This window comes from Salmo salar, chromosome 25, assembly GCF_965601325.2.
Source record: "Salmo salar chromosome 25, fSalSal1, whole genome shotgun sequence".
Classification (NCBI taxonomy): Eukaryota; Metazoa; Chordata; class Actinopteri; order Salmoniformes; family Salmonidae; genus Salmo; species Salmo salar.
Window position 1 is genome coordinate 11,517,950 of NC_138315.1, and position 18,957 is coordinate 11,536,906.

Sequence of the window (18,957 nt, forward strand, 5' to 3'; positions counted from 1 at the left end):
TTAAGGGAGAGTTTAGCCTGGGGCTAAGCATGTGTTCACACTTGCACATTCTAAAGTGGGCTAGCATCCCCCTTAGCCCAGGGTTAGCTGGACCTGTTCCGGTGCAGGGTTAGCACTGATTTTTTGGGGTTAGCCCCAGAAACAGTGCCAAAATAGCCAGTGTGAAACAAGGTCAAGAACAATGCCTTGAATGCTCACTGTCCAATCACAAAAGCTGCACTGTCACTTAATTAGCATTTGCTCGTGATGTCTGTAATGTGCTCTATACGTTAGTTTGATAAGCAAATTCATACTATTTGTCAATGGAGTGCGTACTGGGAGCGGAGTCAGAGAGTTGTGAACAGGAACACACTTTATTTAGGCAGGAGAAACCAACAGACAGACGCCACTGCGTCGAAACCTCCATCCAATATGCCAATGGGCAAAAACGCGCAGTCACAATAATAATAAAGTACAAATAAACATACCTCGTGAATATACAACACGGAAATAAACGCACACCAGAAATAGCGCGTCAAATGACACGTAACACGAAACAATCTCACACAAAGACATGAGGGGGGAACAGAGGAATAAATACATGTAGTGTGCTTGGGGAATGAAAACCAGATGTGCAGGGAACAAGACAAAACGAACGGATAAATGGAAAATGGAGCGGCGATGGCTAGATAGCCGGTGACGTCGACCGCCGACTTCGTCGGAAGTCATGACACTATTTTATCCTTCCATCTGAGGACAAAAAACGAAATACTTTCATCCTTGCAAACGCTCAATTTTCATCTGTTTTCATAGCTTTTGTATTGACATTTTATTGGATATATCCATGATAATAATATTGCTTCATGATTTCGCCTTAATCAGAAAAGTTGTCTCGTTCGTGCACATAATTCTATGGTGTTGGGTGAAATTGAATTTCAAAAGTGAAACAATTGTGTCTGAGGTCAGACAGACAGGCGGCAATTTTATACAAACCATTAGGGTTGGAAATCAAATGCTAGGCTCGAAGCGAAAGGGTATGTGTTAACACATGTCTCATTACTTATAACATTGGTCACGTGTCAGAGATACAAGCAAATCAAATCAAATGTTATTGGTCACATACACATGGTTAGCAGATGTTAATGCGAGTGTCGCGAAATGCTTGTTGGTCGCATGTTGTGTTTGTCCACGTTTGCCCAGGGCTTTGGAATAAAAGTGTGAATCCTTAGCCCAGGGCTAAAGCTTAGCCCAGGGTTAACAAATGGTTGCGTGAACACAGGCTAAACTATTCCAGGGCTAGTCTAGCATGGGGCTATGATAGCCTGGGGCTAAGAACAATGCAGTGTGAAAAGTGGGTAGCCAGGCAAAAAACTTAGTCCATGGTTAACAAATGCTTGTGTGAACACAGGCTAAGCTACCCCAGGGCCAGTCTAGCCTTGGGCTAAGAATATGCAGTGTGAAAAGACTTGTTAAGATTTTTAAGAATGACAATTTCATGAGGAATTGAATGAATTCTGATAAACTCCAGCTACTTAGAGCTACGTAAAGCAAAACCTGTTTGTTTTTATGACTAATTGTCTACATCACCACTGTTTATGGGTGACATGCAGGGATAAGTCCCAGATCTGAACCTCTCTCCATAGGTGTCATGTTCTATTGATGCAACCCCATAATGCACCTCATCTCACTTCACAGGAGACAAACTTTGCACAAAAGCACAGGCAGCAGGCAAAAACAAGCATGAGGGATCGCTCAACCTGACTACCTCCTACAAGCTGGCAAAAAAAGGTTCCCCTCCCCCAAGACTCCACAGACAAAGATCAGTTGTACCCCTGTAAAATCATTTCAGATAATGGTGTTGTGCATTCTAATATGAATATTGAGAATACCTTTATGTTCAAACATATTGGAACAAATAATGCAACTGAGATTTATGCACAAAACAATCCACAATTCTTACTATTGTAGGCTTAATCACATGACAACAGGAAGATTGATGGGCTCGCCTTCCTTTGATTCTTTGTTTGGGTATGGCAATGCAAATATCAGGATTTGGACTGTGAAATTTAAAATTAAAATCGACAAAACTCTTTAACAGATGTTTTATGTTGCTAAATCAACCTGTTGGCAAAGGGAACATAGTAAACCGAAAGAAAATGAAATGCTCTGTAAACCAGACTGCATTCCAAATCATTTTTTTGTAGCAATCAAATGGGTATGTAGGCCTACTATGCATTCAAGACAAATATCCATTGAACAACCATCTTGTGTAATGAATAAAATGTAGATTTCTTTTATTGAAGAACCACCCATTTCAATATGTTGAAACAAGTTGGCATTCCTTACAGATTTTTTTTATATTTTTAACCTTTATATAACTAGGCAAGTCAGTTAAGAACAAATTCTTATTTACAATAACGGCCTACGCCGCCCAAACCCGGACCAATTGTACGCCGCTCTATGGGACTCCCAATCACGGACGGTTGTGATACAGCCTGGATTCGAACCAGGGTGTCTGTAGTGGCGCTGAGAGCACTGAGATACATTGCCTTAGACCACTGCACTATTCAGGAGGCCAACAGATGTGAGATAAAAACCATATTTGCTACCTTAAACCCTTTATTTTGGGTTTAAGGGGGTAACCCAAAAGTAAGATTCAACAACAAAGAGTGTATCTTATTTTCTATCTGGTATTTAAAAAGTGAAGGTAGGTGATATTTCAGCGCTTCAATCATGACAAACATGTTCTCTTTGCTCACTTGCTCTGGGCAATGGATGAGTTCTGACTGGAAAACAACCATTGTTGACTCAACCTCTCCAAGGCATGGCTCATTCTTCTCTTTATCTCCCCTGCATTCTTACTTCATTTTAATACCCATTCATGACTAAAGAGTCCTCTTACAGCTGTTTACACTTCTGATTTGTATTCTAAATAGCTCATAGATTGTATTCTGATTGTTAAATGCTATCTGCAAGCTCCCGCTGCTTACACTGGGGTCTGCAGACTTTTTCCTAAACCTTTTGGAACATAAATGTGTTATACATTGTGCGAAAGAATAGTGCATGGCAATAAAACAACTAATAAGAGTGAAAACATCACAAATTGATCTCGTTTAAACGGCCTTCACGGAAATGGTTTCAATGTCTCTTACATGCACTCGAGACAATGTGAGCACCACTAATATATTTCACAGTCATTTCTCTCTCCTTCCATGCATAGATTAGTGAATTATCTACTAAAACACGATAGTGAGCACAAAATGCAATGAATAGTTGGGTAACCATTTGTACTGAAGTCACAAAAGGTGTTTATAACAGTCTTATTTACCCTCTATTAGCCCTAGAAATTGTTTTGGAACTCAGCATTGGCCCCCAAGAGTATTCTAAATCAATAAATGTTATTTTCTGAAGGTATGCTTTTGTAATAACAATCTTTATTCTTCATTGAGTGTGGAGTCAATCTTTTTTTTTTTTTTTTACTTAACATGAAGTCAGTCACTGCCTCTACATTTAATCCATCAGCACACACTTCAACCACAGGGACAGAAAACAACTGTTTGCCAGTGGCTGGCTTTGATAAGAGGACCCAATCCAATCCTTTACAGTGGGCATTCTCTCGCTCTCTGGCCCCTCTCCTCAGGAGTCCAGGATCTGCAGGAAACAGAGCCCAAAAATGTGTTAGTTAAAAGAGTTGAGTTCCTAACAATACTGCCACCTCATCTCCTCATATTCACATCAACTGCTGGTCTGTACTCTGCACTATGTATCTGATGGGATTGGTGTGGTACATAAAAACACTTGCTTTACAACACAAATATACGTTGAACTGATAAAGTGGGTGGATTCATTCAATCAGTCAGTAATATCAGATTTCAAAGAGGATAACTGCATGCTACAGGCTGCAGCTATTTGGTTACTGAGTAACCCTTTTTTTACCTAAAGATCATAGTGACCTTCCCCGTCATCACCCAACACTAGCTGGGGATTACTTCAACTGAAATAAGAGATGGTGAGAGTAGTTTGGTTAGAAAAGGGCGAGAAAAATGAGTGCCACGACCTGTCTAAGCATGAGCACATAAGAGAGAGATATTTCAAATCCTTTGGGTCACTCAACACTTGGAAAGTGTAGACATAACAGTAGGCCTACTTAGAAAGTGACAACCTGTGGAAAAAACTGTTATCAAACATATCGAATGCCAGAAAATGCCTATCAGCACTACCAAATCGATGTTACCCATGATGCTGTGGGCTGCTATGAGACCAGGCTGGATGAAAGAAAGGTGAAACCTAGTCAGTTGCACAACTCAATGCATTCAACTGAAATGTCTTCCGCATTTAATCCAACCCCTCTGAATCAGAGGTGCGGGGGGCAGCCTTAATCAACATCCATGACATCGGTCGCCCGGGAACCAGTTGTTATTGGGGGTTAATTTCCTTGCTCAATGGCAGGACTGCATATTTGTCCACCTTGCCGGCTTGCGGATTCAAACCCGCAACCTTTAGGTTACTGGCCCAATAAACTTAACCGCTGGGCTACCTGTCGCGGAGGAGTATAGTTGATTTAGTGAGAAAAGTACATAAGTGCAACAGTGGCAACCCGTCATTCTGCCCCACCTGTTTTGAGCCGCACTTGTTTAGCTACAAAAACAAATAAAACAAATATTTGAAAGTATGGCGTTGACATCAGTCCAATCAAAGCTACTGTAGAAATAACGGGATTTGACACAATTTTATCTGTGGCCAATGACCTTGAGCTTTCTTGGATGGGCACTTCTAATGTAACTCCATGGCAGCACCCAAGGGGCTTGAATTTTTGAGCTCTCCTCGTCGATTTTTGCCTGTTTTGCATGTTATTTTGGCATCAAAACAATGTAAAAAAATGTTTTATCATTGAGTTAATAAATCTGCATACAAACATGGTCTCTTTTGGCTTTCTTCAGTAAGGCAGCTCCAAAAGGCAGGTGTTTCAGCCTAGCTCAGTGCTTTCTGTGGTGGTGGGGCAGCCAGCGGAAAATACGGAGCATAGGGGTTGGTAATGTTCTCTAGTTGTGCTGTGATTGGCTTAGTGTTCTGTCACTCATGGGGACACTACGACACAGCAAAATCTACGGGGAGAGCTCGAAAATTCAAGCCCCATTTTGAATGGTCATCCAAATTCGGAATTCCAAGTCAGGAACTTGGGCCTCTTTCTAGAGCTCCGACCTGAAGATCACTAACGCCATGATTCAACCTTGTTTTTTTCTTTGAGTTCCCAGTTGTCTTGAAAGCACCATAAGTCCAGAGAATGCCAGACTTTGATGACAACATTTGATGACAAAATTTGCCCATGAAGGACCGCCATGATTAAAATGATCCCATATGGTATCAGGGAATATTCCCTTTTGACTGACCACTGTTCAAGTGAGCATAGCACAAGAAGATGAGTCCAAAAATGTATTGTATGCTGCTGCAGAAATTATGTAATATGCCAGGGAGATATGTATACTGTAGCTAAGAATGTAATACTAAGTGTGTGTTGCATAGTAAGCTGTTAGTAGCCCATGTGCCTCACCCAAATAAGTTGGTCCCTTTTCCCCTCATAATTTAGCATACTGTTCTGATTTGGTGGTGCACATGTAGCCTATAGACTGTTTTAGAGAAATGTCATCATCAAATATTGTAAGTGCTTTCATTGTCTGCTTAAAAGCCCCCTTTTATTTATGCTATGGTTCTGACTTGGTGTACAGAGAGAATACTGTAAGAACGGCCCATCTTCTGAATTCTGTAGCTGTACTTTTCAAAAGTGCTGAACAAATAGTTATTTATATTGACTATGTCCGTCCTAGCTCTAATACCTTAATCGAAATTACGGATTGCCTCTTATCCGCTCGTCGTCCCCTTATGCCATAGTTTGAACATCTCAATTGTCAGTAGAAACCACATTTGTTTAAAAGCAAGTCAGCCATATCAGCTATGTTTTTTTTAAATGGCAGTAAATGAGGTTGAATGAACTGTTCGCTGTTAGCACGGTGTAGCAGTGGTAAGGTGTTGGGACAGCTTTATGTAGACCCTAACAGTTTATGGGCACCGTTTGTCACCGTTATAGTCCAATTAATGTATTGTTTAGTGTTGTGTTGTGTAGTGGCTTTGCTGGCATGCATCTAAAAACATGTTTGGGAGTTTGCCACACCAAGATGTACATACTAAAATCGCCACTGAAGTGCACGGAGATTCCAATACCAATTAACGCCTCATTCAACACTCCAACACTCTAAAATCTGTCCCATGTTTAAATATTGCAAAAGGGCTACTGGGTAGATTTGTCATTGCCTCGTCTATGCATTCAAGTGACGTCGGCCACTTCTGTGAGAACCCTAAAAACGACAGTGTCACACGCGACCAAGGCTCCTCCTTTGGGAGGAGCGCAAGGAGGGTAGGCTATTTAGGTGCATTCGAATCCTCAGGTTACTAAAGTTATTCAGACCCGCGGAGATAACCTGCATCACTGCGTTGCCACGATGTCTTCTTTTTACGAGGTCGAAGTGAGTTTACCATTTCAGTCATTATTTCAAATTATAGTAATTGTATCTATAACTTTAATATAGACATAGGTTCTATAACACATTGTTCTATACAATAAACGAGGCTATGTTTCTCAAATGACTATTCTGTATAATTCGCCGCAATTTTGCTATGTATTTTATTTTCTCGAAGTAATTTATCAATGTTTCTCAAATAACACAAATATAGCCTTATAATAGGCCTAAACTATTCCGTCAAAACTAACTTAGTTTTAAGTATGTTCACAAATTGCCAATTATTATATTTAATAGACTTATTGTAAACGATTATAATATTACACTTTGTTTTTCTTTTTTGCAGCACATATTTTTGGACAACACCAGCTATGAAGAATCAGGGGATTTTGACTTGGATTTGGGTTTCGAGGAGCCGTGCAACAGAGTCGGAGGTGATTATTTTCAAAGGATCTTCTTACCGACAGTTTATGGAATAATCTTTCTACTTGGAATCGTCGGAAATGGACTGGTAGTAACAGTGATGGGCTACCAGAAAAAGGTCAAAACGATGACTGATAAATACAGGCTCCATCTTTCTGTGGCTGACCTCCTACTCGTCTTCACGCTACCTTTCTGGGCGGTGGATGCGGCAAGCAGTTGGTACTTTGGTGGCTTCCTCTGTACCACTGTGCATGTGATCTACACCATCAACCTGTATAGCAGTGTACTGATTCTGGCTTTCATCAGCGTGGACAGGTACCTGGCAGTGGTGCATGCCACCAACAGCCAAACCACCAGGAAGAGGAAGCTGCTTGCAGACAGATGGATCTATGTGGCGGTATGGCTACCTGCTGCTGTTCTCACTGTGCCAGACATAGTGTTTGCCACAGCTCTGGATAGCGGCTCCAGAACCATCTGCCAGCGCATATACCCCCAGAAGACTAGCTTCTACTGGATGGCTGCTTTCCGTTTCCAGCACATTCTGGTGGGCTTTGTCCTGCCTGGTTTGGTCATCCTCACCTGCTACTGCATCATCATTGCCAAGCTGTCCCAGGGTGCCAAGGGTCAAGTGTTGAAGAGGAAGGCTCTCAAGACCACCGTAATCCTCATCCTGTGCTTCTTCAGCTGCTGGCTGCCGTACTGTGTGGGAATCTTTGTGGACACCCTAATGTTGCTCAATGTGATCTCCCATAACTGTGCCCTGGAGCAGAGTCTGCAGACCTGGATCTTAATCACAGAGGCTCTGGCATACTTTCATTGCTGTCTCAACCCCATCCTTTATGCTTTCCTGGGTGTTAAGTTCAAGAAATCTGCCCGAAATGCACTGACCGTCAGCAGTAGGTCAAGTCATAAAGTACTGACTAAAAAAAGAGGACCCATTTCATCTGTATCCACTGAATCTGAGTCTTCAAGTGTCTTGTACAGTTAAAAGTCACCATCCTTTGACTTTTAAATCTCAGGTTGAAACTAAGCTTTCTTTTTCAGGGACAAACTACATTCTGTACAGTTTTGACATCTTTGTAAAAAAAACAAACAAAAAATAAGCTCTTTCTATTTGTAGTTGCCACTTACATTTTTTGTTCTCTGTAAAGAAAATCATTTTATGTACAAAGAAGATTTAATCTACAGGCAGAGCCTGATGTCCATTGACTGGTCAACTGTATATATCAATCCTGCTACAGACGCAATTCCTTGCGGACTATCATAGAGGATGCATTGTTCTAATACGGGACGTGCCATACTTCTTCATGTCTGCTTAGGGATACTATTTGTCCGTTTAAAATATCTGTAGATAGTTATTTGCCTTTTTTCTGTTCGCACTTAACTTGTGTGATTAGAAGTTATTATTTATTGCTGTCGCTCACACTGAACGTTTTGTATCATTATTTCCTATTTTGTTATGTGTTTATCATTTCAATGTCAATGCTATTTTGTTCAAGTGTTGTAAAATAAAATATTGATAAATGACATGTAATGGCCATGGTGTTCATTGCTTCTCAACCTTTTCTCGACAAATGAGTGACTAATGTCCCCCGGGGGCCTTATTTGACTGTGGAGGAGGACTGACCAGAGAGTCTTGTAATTGCAAGAACATCTGTGCACTTTTATATCCTAAGCAGCCGCGACACTACAAAAGCTCTGAGGTCGAGTCAGAAGGATGAGCACCCATATGGCTGGTTCTGGAGTAAGAAAATAATGTATGTTTAGTTTAGGTAGACAAACTGCACCCCTCCCCCAATAATGTAGTGGCTATGTAATGATCCAGTGTGTTTCAACTTAATTAGAACATTTTAAAGCAATCTATTGGCATGAGTACACAAATAGAGATGCTGACTGACCGATGTCTTCGTTCCAATCCCATATTGTTATAATAATACAATAGGGAACACATGATTCCCATTTAATGGACTTTTTTTTTTAAAGATGTACAGCAGGGGTGGTCAACTGTTATTTAAGAAGGTCCAGTCACACATTCCCTAGGTGGCAAAAGGTCCAGATGGATATTGTCATTTATCGGCGTAGTAACAAACAGTCATCTCACAATGCATGTATCCCGAAACTGTTAACACCCCTCTTGTAGGCGGAGATAGCATTTTGCAGTTTTAAAAGCTCATTTCCTGCAATTCTACACATTTGTCTTGGGGCAGAGAAAATGTGCCATTTTATAAGCTAATTTCCTGTAATTCCACACATTATGCAATTTCTTATGTGTGTTCATATACCTGAGTGACTCCACAAAAATCAATGGGTGCCCCCATGGGGTAAAGCCCCCTGGGCATGTAATCTGGTCTGATAACTACAAGATTTAGATAGCTAGGTAAATTAGTCTAACCAGCTAGCTAACATGGGCTAGTTTATCAACAGGACATTTCTGACAGGTTATAAATATCTCTCTAAGGTCTGTCAGTGAATGACATGACAAGTGGAAAACTACTCATGCCCTACCAAATTTTGACATTGCCCCTTGTGGCTTCTACTATTACAAATCAAATACTGTATAACATTTATTATTTTTGTGACCGGGGGCCTGTATTGACCCCGTTCTGGGTCCAGATCCGGTCCGTGGTCCACTTGTTGAGTATGGCTCATGTACAGTATGTAGGCCTATGGATAGTGAAACAGAAAAAATAAGCAGACAGACTCATTAATTGATAGTAAGCCATTGGTAAATGTGAACAGTGAATGTATCCATTTGAAATGATGAAAGGCTGATGATCAAGTTGGAGACTGGAGGAAGCCAACAACAATGGATGCCGTAGTAAATTAAGATGTTGAATGGGCTTCACTGCGTTGTTGTGGTTACAGTCATTCCACCAGAGTCCAACTAGGAGGCATTACCATGACTTTACCTTTAAAAAAGGTGTAAATCACCCCCCATAAGTTCCATAAGTGTTTGGTTATTTTTTAGTCTAGGTTCTCAGTCTACTCACAATAAAACAGGATGAAATAAGAAGTGCTTTTCCTGCTGGAAACGTTTTGGAAAGGTCCACCTATTAGCATACGAGCTAATTGTCCCACTCAGCTGAGGGAGAACTGGGCCATTCACACTCCATTGAGTTCAGCTGGGCTCACCACTTCTGCTTCTTAACTGCCACTTGGAAACCTATATATGAGATTATATAGAATTGATCAAAGACTAATGTTTATACTCCATCTGAAAGTCAATGTCTTTGATATGGCATCAGAGATGTATTATATTGAAATGATGCAGAAATGATTTGTTTAGTATGACAGAAGCACAATTCAGTTGAATGCAATCATCATAATCATCATTGTCCTCCAATTTAGACTGAATCATTTAGATCCATCTTGATTATCACACAAACCAATGGTTTCAAACTCAAAACTCATGTGTTTTCAGGAAGAAAATGGTCAACACATTTTGAGTCAAAAATGTTCCGTGATGATTCACTGGGTTGGATAGGATGTTTTTCCATTTCGAGAGGTTAAAGGCTAAAGCTGTTGACATGCACAGGAAATTGTTTCTAACCTGGGTTAATTAGCAATGTGCATTCAATTGTTTAGAGGTTCCGATTGACGGAGATATAAAGATCACTTCTATTACAAGATTTGACTCAGCTAATTGAGCTAAGATTACATTTATGGGAGATGAAAGTATAGGGTAATAGAGATCTCCTTCATATTAACCTGATGGAAGTGTTATTAGTTGGGGGCTAAAGTAAAACAAACAGACAAGGTTGCTCTGGGACATTAACCTATTACTAATGTTTACATTGTTTTGGTTGGGAAGTGACCAGCAGGAAGACTGTTTCCTGCATCAGGAGCTTCTGTGGCCAACAGCCTGTGAAAATACTTACGCCCCCCCCCCGCCCCCCCCGACTGTATTCAACCCTCCCAATGGACCACTAGATGCATTTAAGAGCAGGGTGCCAAAGTCATTTCGTCGCAAAGGCCATTCATGTAAAATATAATGTCAGCGGGCAACAAACTGGGGATTTAAGTTTGACCGATACAAATGGAATAGTCCCAAAAGTGCAAACTCCCACCAAAATCTAACGCACTTCAAAAGCTTACACGGTTTTGAAAACATTTTGACATTACCTGTAAATTCTGGTATTTTCTGTGTATTATTATTTCCTCAACTTCATGTTTGCTTGTTTTAATTAATCGCTGAATCACCTAAAAGTAGTTAGGCCCTCAATGAAGTCCTTGATATTATATAGCTTTATACAGTTGAAGTTGGAAGTTTACATACACCTTAGCCAAATACATTTAAACTCCGTTTTTCACAATTCTTGACATTTATTCCTAGTAAAAATTCCCTCACTTTATTTTAAGAATGTGAAATGTCAGTTCAATAGCAGAGAGAATGATTTATTTCAGCTTTTATTTCTTTCATCACATTCCCAGTGGGTCAGAAGTTTACATACACTCAATTAGTATTTGGTAGCATTCCCTTTAAATTGTTTAACTTGGGTCAAACGTTTCATTTAGCCTTCCACAAGCTTCCCACAATAAGTTGGGTGAATTTTGGCCCATTCCTTCTGACAGAGCTGGTGTAACTGGGTCAGGATTGTAGGCCTCCTTGCTCACACACTCTTTTTCAGTTCTGCCCACAAATTTTCTATAGGATTGAGGGCAGGACTTTGTGATGGCCACTCCAATACCTTGACTTCTTTGTCCTTAAGCCATTTTGCCACAACATTGGAAGCATGCTTGGGGTCATTGTCCATTTGGAAGACCCATTTGCAACCAAGCTTTAACTTCCTGACTGATGTCTTCAGATATTGCTTCAATATATCCACATCATTTGCCTCCTCATGATGTCATCTATTTTGTGAAGAGCACCAGTCCCTCCAGCAGCAAAGCACCCCCACAACATGATGCTGCTTTTCCAACAGACTTGAAGGAGTTCCCACATATGCGGAGCACTTGTTGGCTACTTTTCCTTCACTCTGCAGTCCAACTCATCCCAAACCATTTCAACTGGGTTGATGTCGGGTGATTGTGGAGGCCAGGTCATCTGATGCAGCACTCCATCACTCTCCTTCTTGGTCAAATAGCCCTTACACAGCCTTGAGGTGTGTTGGGCCATTGTCCTGTTGAAAAACAAATGATTGTCCCACTAAGCGCAAACCAAATGGGATGGTGTATCGCTGCAGAATGCTGTGGTAGCCATGCTGGTTAAGTGGGCCTTGAATTTAAAAAAAAATAAAATCACAGACACCATCACACATCCTCCTCCATGCCTCACGGTGGGAACCACACATGTGGAGATCATCCGTTTACCTTCTCTGTGTCTCACAAAGACACAGCGGAACCAAAAATCTAAAATTTGGACTCATCAGACCAAAGGACAGATTTCCACCGGTCTAATGTCCATTGCTGGTGTTTCTTGACCCAAGCAAGTCTCTACTTCTTATTGGTGTACTTAAGTAGTGGTTTCTTTGCAGCAATTCGACCATGAAGGCCTGATTCACGCAGTCTCTGTTACTTGAACTCTGTGAAGCATTTATTTGGGCTGCAATTTCTGAGGCTGGTGACTCTAATGAACTTATCCTCTGCAGCAGAGGTAACTCTGGGGCTTCCTTTCCTGTGGCGGACCTCATGAGAGGCAGTTTCATCAGAGCGCTTGATGGTTTTTGCAACTGCACTTTAGGAAACTTTCAAAGTTCTTGCCATTTTCCGGATTGACTGACCTTCATGTCTTGAAGTAATGATGGACTGTCATTTCTCTTTGCTTATTTGAGCTGTTCTTGCCATAATATGGACATGGTCTTTTACCAAATAGAGCTATCTTCTGTAACCATCCCTACCTTGTCACAACACAACTGATTGGCTCAAATGCATGAAGAAGGAAATAAATTCCACACATTTACTTTTAACAAGGCACACCTGTTAATTGAAAAGCATTCCAGGTGATTACCTCATGAAGCTGGTTGAGAGAATGCCAATAGTCATCATAAAGGCAAATGGTGGTTACTTTGAATAATCTACTTTTTTAAACACTTTTTTGGTTACTACATGATTCCATATGTGTTATTTCATAGTTTGGATGTCTTCACTATTATTCTGAAATGTAGACAATAATAATAATAATAAAGAAAAACCCTTGAATGAGTAGGTGTGTCCAAACTTTTGACTGGTACTGTATATTTTTTACCTTTATTTAACCACACAATTCAGTTAGGAGCAAATTCTTATTTACAATGACAGCCTAGGAACAGTGGGTTAACTGCCTTATTCAGGGGCAGAACGACAGATTTTTACCTTGTCAGCTCTAGGATTTGATCTAGCAACCTTTCGGTTACTGGCCCAACCACCAGGCTACCTGCCACCCCAAATATATAATTATAAACTGAGTGGTTTGATCCCTAAATGCTGATTGGCTGACAGCCGTGGTATATCAGACCGTATACCACGGGTATGGCAAAACATTTATTTGTACTGATCTAATTACGTTGGTAACAAGTTTATAATAGCAATAAGGCACCTCAGGGCTTTGTATTATATGGACAATATACCATGGCAAAGGGCTGTATCCAGGCACTCCACTTTGCGTCGTGCCTAAGAACAGCCCCTAGCCATGGTATGTTGACCATATACCACACCCCCTCGTGCCTTATTGCTTAAATATTACATTTACGTGTGTGGAGTGTAAGCAAAACATCCATTTCTTGCATGATCTTACACACACAGAAACGTGTACAAAGCTCTCCCTCGCCCTCCATTTAGCAAATCTGACCATAATTCTATTCTCCTGATTCCTGCTTACAAGGAAAACTAAAGCAGGAAGTACCAGTGACTCGCTCAATATGGAAGTGGTCAGATGACGCAGATGCTAAGCTACAGGACTATTTTGCTAGCACAGAATGGAATATGTTCTGGGATTCATCCGATGGCAATGAGCAGTATACCACATCAGTCACTGGCTTCATCAATAAGTGCATTGATGACGTCATCCACACAGTGACTGTACGTACATATCCCAACCAGAAGCCATGAATTACAGGCAACATCCGCACTGAGCTAAAGGCTAGAGCTGCCGCTTTCAAGGAGCTGGACACAACTTATAAGAAATCACACTATGCCCTCCAACGAACCATCAAACAGGCAGAGCGTCAATACAGGACTAAGATGTAATCCTACTACACCGGCTCTGACGCTTGTTGGATGTGGCAGGGCTTGCAAACTATTACAGATTACAAAGGGAAGCCCAGCTGAAAGCTGCCCAGTGACACAAGCCTACCAGATGAGCTTCGAGGCAAGCAACACTGAAGCATGCATGAGAGCACCAGCAGTTTCAGACGACTGTGTGATCCCGCTCTCCATAGCCGATGTAAGTAAGAACTTTAAACAGGTCAACATTCATAAGGCCGCAGGACCAGATGGATTACCAGGGCGTGTACTCAGAGCATGCGCTGACCAACTGGCAAGTGTCTTCACTAACATTTTCAACTTCTCCCTGACCGAGTCTGTAATACCTACATGTTTCAAGCAGGCCACCATAGTTCCTGTGCCCAAGAACGCCAAGGTAACCTGCCTAAATGACTACCGACCCGTAGCACACCACATCTGTAGCCATGAAGTTCACCCACAACCGCATGGCCAAGCACGACTCCAACACCATTATTAAGTTTGCAGACGTCATAATGTTGGTGGGCCTGATCACCGACAACGATGAGACAGCCTATAGGGAGGTCAGAGACCTGGCAGTGTGGTGCCAGGAAAAACAACCTCTCCCTCAATGTGAACAAGACAAAGAGCTGTTCGTGGACTACAGGAAAAAGAGGACCGAGCACGCCCTCATTTACATTGACAGGGCTGTAGTGGAGCGGGTCGAGAGCTTCAAGTTACTTGGTGTCCACATTACCAACAAACTAACATGGTCCAAACACACCAAGTCAGTTGTGAAGAGGGCACGACAACACTTATTCCCCCTCAAGAGACTGAAAAGATTTGGCATGGGTCCACAGATCGTCAAAAAGTTCTACAGCTGCACCATTGAGAGCATCCTGACTGGTTGCATCACTACCTGGTACTGCAACTGGTTGGCATCCTACTGCAAAGCGCTACAGAGGGTAGTGCATATGGCCCAGTACATCACTGGGGCCAAGCTTCCTGCCATCCAGAACCTTTATACCAGGCAGTGTCAGAGGAAGGACCTAAAAATTGTCAAAGACTCCAGCCACCCATGTTACAGACTGTTCTCTCTGCTACTGCATGGTAAGCGGTACCAGAGCACCAAGTCTAGGTCCAAAAGGCTCCTTAACAGCTTCTACCCCCAAGCCATAAGATTGCTGAACAGTTAATCAAATGGCTACCCGGACTATTTGCATTGACCCCCTTTTTTACGCTGCTGCTACTCAATGTTTATTATCTATGCATAGTCACTTTACCCCTACCTACATGTACATATTACCTCAATTACCTCGACTAACCCATACCCCCACATTGACTCAGTACCCCCTGTATATAGCCTCCTTATTGTTATTTTATAGTGTTACTTTTTTTACTTGGGTTTATTTACCCTCGTTATTGTTATTTTATTTTTAGATAATATTTTCTTACTCTGCATTGTTGGTTAAGGGCTTGTAAGTAAGCATTTCACGGTAAGGTCGGGGAATGTGACAAATACAACTTGATTTGAAAGATGACAGGGTGAGATTTCCACAGTTCTGGCGGAACTATTGTTATTTGACCTAGTTTCGGGCCGGATTGAGATAAACTATTTTTCTGTGCATCAGGGAAATAGGTCCGTCTTCTACCACCCATGAATGCTCTGTGAACAGCTGACTCTGTCTCAGAAGTAACTGTCAAGAAACGTTTGATATCAACTAACTACAATCTCAAAATAATAATAACTGGAATGACTAAAGATGGAGTCCAAGGGTAAGAGAAATGCTTTCTCGTGTCTCAGAATGTTTTAAACGCTAACGTTAGATACTGTAGCTGGCTAGTTAAAGCCGGTTGTATTTGCAGATGATTGCATCAGCAATATGATGTATCAGTTTTCCATCAAGATAGTAAACTAGTTTGCTAACTAGCCAGTTTAAAACAGAAAACGTCACGAATAGCAGCTACAGCTGTGAAGTCCACATTTCTTTCCGCTAGCTACTACAGCTAAAGTTTGACAGCTAACTTGCTAGTATCTTAACAGTAGCAAGCTAACCACTATGCATGCCAGTGCTCTCTGACCGTGCCATCATGCTCAATAATATATGCCACTTAATTTAGCTGGCTAACTTTTCATGCGTGCTGAACCTAGTAGTTAGTTAGGTAGGTAGCTAGCTTGTTAGTTAAAACAACAAAGCCTTGATTTAGTGGTTGAACTTTCATTTTGCATTCCTCCGTACTCAATAAATGATGTAAATAGCTAACTACCGGTATGTCGTATAAAACCTATTTGTGAGAAAGCTAGCATGACGTGCCATTCATTATTGAGTGTGGTTGTAAAGGCTCTGCAAAAGGGAACTTGTCATAACCTGTCCATCCATACACATTCCCCCAGTTGTTTGACCAGTGGCAGTTTCTGCTCGGGTCAGAGTGCACAACCATGTCATAAAGTGCAGTGTTTCCCTTAAAACAGCTAGGCAAGTGCAGGGGAAGCATTAGAATTGATTTTGGGACAGAAATAAACTGACAAGTCTAGATCACTGTTTGACAGCCAGTGTTGGACATTGTATAGCATGCATTAACACTTGTCCACTTGCAGAGACAAGTAAAACAAATTGTCAGTCCAGCAGATTAGATTTAAATTGCCCGACTGGACAAGTACAAAAAAAAAAAAAATGGATCAAAGTTACCTCTGGATGCGGTGTGTTGTGCACTGGCCTCCCAATCTCTGCAGAGCGCATCACAGTAGAATTATTTTAGGCCTGCGTTGACAGGCACGAGCGGTCTTTCAATCACGCAGTCGCAAGATGCGTTTTTGAGATCAGAGCCAGCGTAGCCGCGTGTGCATGTTTGTTGATATTCATTGCTAGTGAGTTATTTCCCCAGTTATAGCTGTAAAAGTCATGGTGTTTGCATCACCTGCATGCATGCGAGTGGGCTCTTGCCAGAGGCGAGAGAGACATTGTAGCAGCAGATAAAATAACGATATACAATAGACTAACTAGATAACCAGCCAAACTACACAATGTGTTTTGAATTGGCTATCTCGCTAGTTAACTATTTATGTATTAATGTCATGTCCAATGTCCTAAATATCTTTCCCACCCGGCACTCGTGTACAACCGCAAATGGCCGCCACACAGCTGATATGGGTGCACAGTTTATGAAACCAATGCTGAGTCCTCCGGGTTGCAAAACGTCTCTCAAGTGCTCAAAATTGGGTGTTTAAATAATTCTCACACCGTTGGAAAGCTGGGATTCTCCTCTATTCAATACTGGCCATATAATTCTAAAAACGTAAAAATAATATGATTTAAAATAGCCTAATTGACAAGTAACTCCTATGCTGCCAAGATCTCCCCTGAAAACAGAGAGAAGCGTGTCTTAGTTAGCTACCTTGCTTTGAAGTCGCCCACCTTAGCCATTTGATCCCTGGTAATTGAATGAGGGAATTATTTTACAAAGACAAAAAAAAAAAAACAGCTGCTCAGCAGTCCCTTGATAAGCTGACTGTGTTTGAGCAGGATTGGATCAAAAGCCGACACACCCAGTAGCTCTCCAGATAGAGGGTTGACCACATGCTTTATACAGTAGCCTATCAGTGTAGTATTTTACTTTGGGGGGGGGGGGTTTAGTGCCTTTCTCAAGGCAACAAAGGCAGGAGATATAATACATGGGATCAGAGACCAGCAGCCTTCCATTGTCAACACTAGTGATAATAATGCTTTTTATCTTTTGAAGTGGTTCCTTGCATTATGCAACACAATTTTCAAGCACTGTTTTGGCCCATGGTGTTACAGATGTTTTTTCACTTGTAAGTGACTTGAAGTTTCGGACAAGTAAAAAATCTGTCCTATTTGTCCTATGGACAAGTGACAAAAAAAGAAAATGACTGTCAAGCCCTACTATGTTCACAGCAGGTGAGGCCCAAGACTGATTTTACATGAGGGCAGGGGGGTGTTCAGCAAGACGCAACGTTTTGGAATGTTCAGATAGAAATATGGTACAGTATAACAAACATGCCTGTAGAATAAGGAATCACGTCTGCTCTATTTAGGGGCTCCCGAGTGGCGCAGCGGTCTAAGGCACTGTATCTCAGTGCTAGAGGCGTCACGACAGACCCTGGTTCGATTCCACGCTGTATCACAATCAGCCGTGTTTGTGAGTACCATAGGGCGGTGCATAATTGTCCCAGTGTCGTCCGGTTTAGGGTTTGGCCGGGGTAGGCCATCATTGTAAATAAGAATTTGACTTGCCTAGTTAAATAAAAGGTTAAAAATATATAGAGAGAAATCCATGAATATATCTGCAACGTTTTTGTAACTGAACATGGGGGCAGCAGTTGTCCCAAAAAGTGTAGACAAAAATGTTAAAGTAGGCCTATATGATGAAAATTTTAAATAAGTAGGGTGCATAATCAGCCAGTTCATGTCTGATCTTACTTTCACTTATTCAACACGTCAAGTCTTCTTTTGTTTTCTGTAAAATAACCCATAGTCTAACATGATGGCACATGTTGAAGTAGCCACACTGACTCTCTGAGTCTTTCATGTGGAGGAATATGGGCTTATTCTCACTGAATCGAGTTATCGGGAAGAAATCTCTATTTACATAATATGTACATACACTTAGAAGGTTCGGTTGACTTTCTTGCTTAGCAACTCAAAAATACTGTAAATGTCACAATAGCCAGCCACTAGCCAGGAGGCTACGCATGGGAATAGGGTTGCACATTTTGGGGAATATTCAGAGGTGGAAACTTTACGTGGGAATATATGGGAATTAACGGAAATATATGCAAATTAATATTAATACCATTTAAATGTAGATATTAATACCATTTAAATGGATATATTTACCATATCATATGGAGACAGAAACATAAACATTTTACCTTATCATA

At 41.3% G+C, this 18,957-nt stretch overlaps 2 protein-coding genes and 1 long non-coding RNA gene across 3 annotated transcripts in view; 2 read left to right on the plus strand and 1 right to left on the minus strand.

Annotated features, from left to right (window-relative positions):
- The first annotated feature begins 6,453 nt into the window (after positions 1-6,453).
- Positions 6,454-8,422, plus strand: cxcr4 (C-X-C chemokine receptor type 4). Its single transcript, NM_001165293.1, is given in 2 exon segments — positions 6,454-6,500; positions 6,841-8,422. Coding segments are annotated over 2 exon segments (1,089 nt in total). The 5' UTR covers positions 6,454-6,476; the 3' UTR covers positions 7,906-8,422.
- A 547-nt stretch (positions 8,423-8,969) lies between these two features.
- On the minus strand, positions 8,970-17,587 carry LOC106586146 (uncharacterized). The gene is made up of 3 exons (XR_001324138.3): positions 17,451-17,587; positions 9,908-10,080; positions 8,970-9,581 (listed from the first exon to the last, which is right to left on the minus strand). It is a non-coding gene; the product is annotated as an uncharacterized LOC106586146 (long non-coding RNA).
- Positions 15,726-18,957, plus strand: part of dars1 (aspartyl-tRNA synthetase 1) — a 35,414-nt gene continuing 32,182 nt past the window's right edge. Inside the window, 1 exon segment of the mRNA NM_001140539.1 lies at positions 15,726-15,830. Coding sequence (NP_001134011.1) covers positions 15,808-15,830 — 23 coding nt within the window. The 5' untranslated portion in view covers positions 15,726-15,807.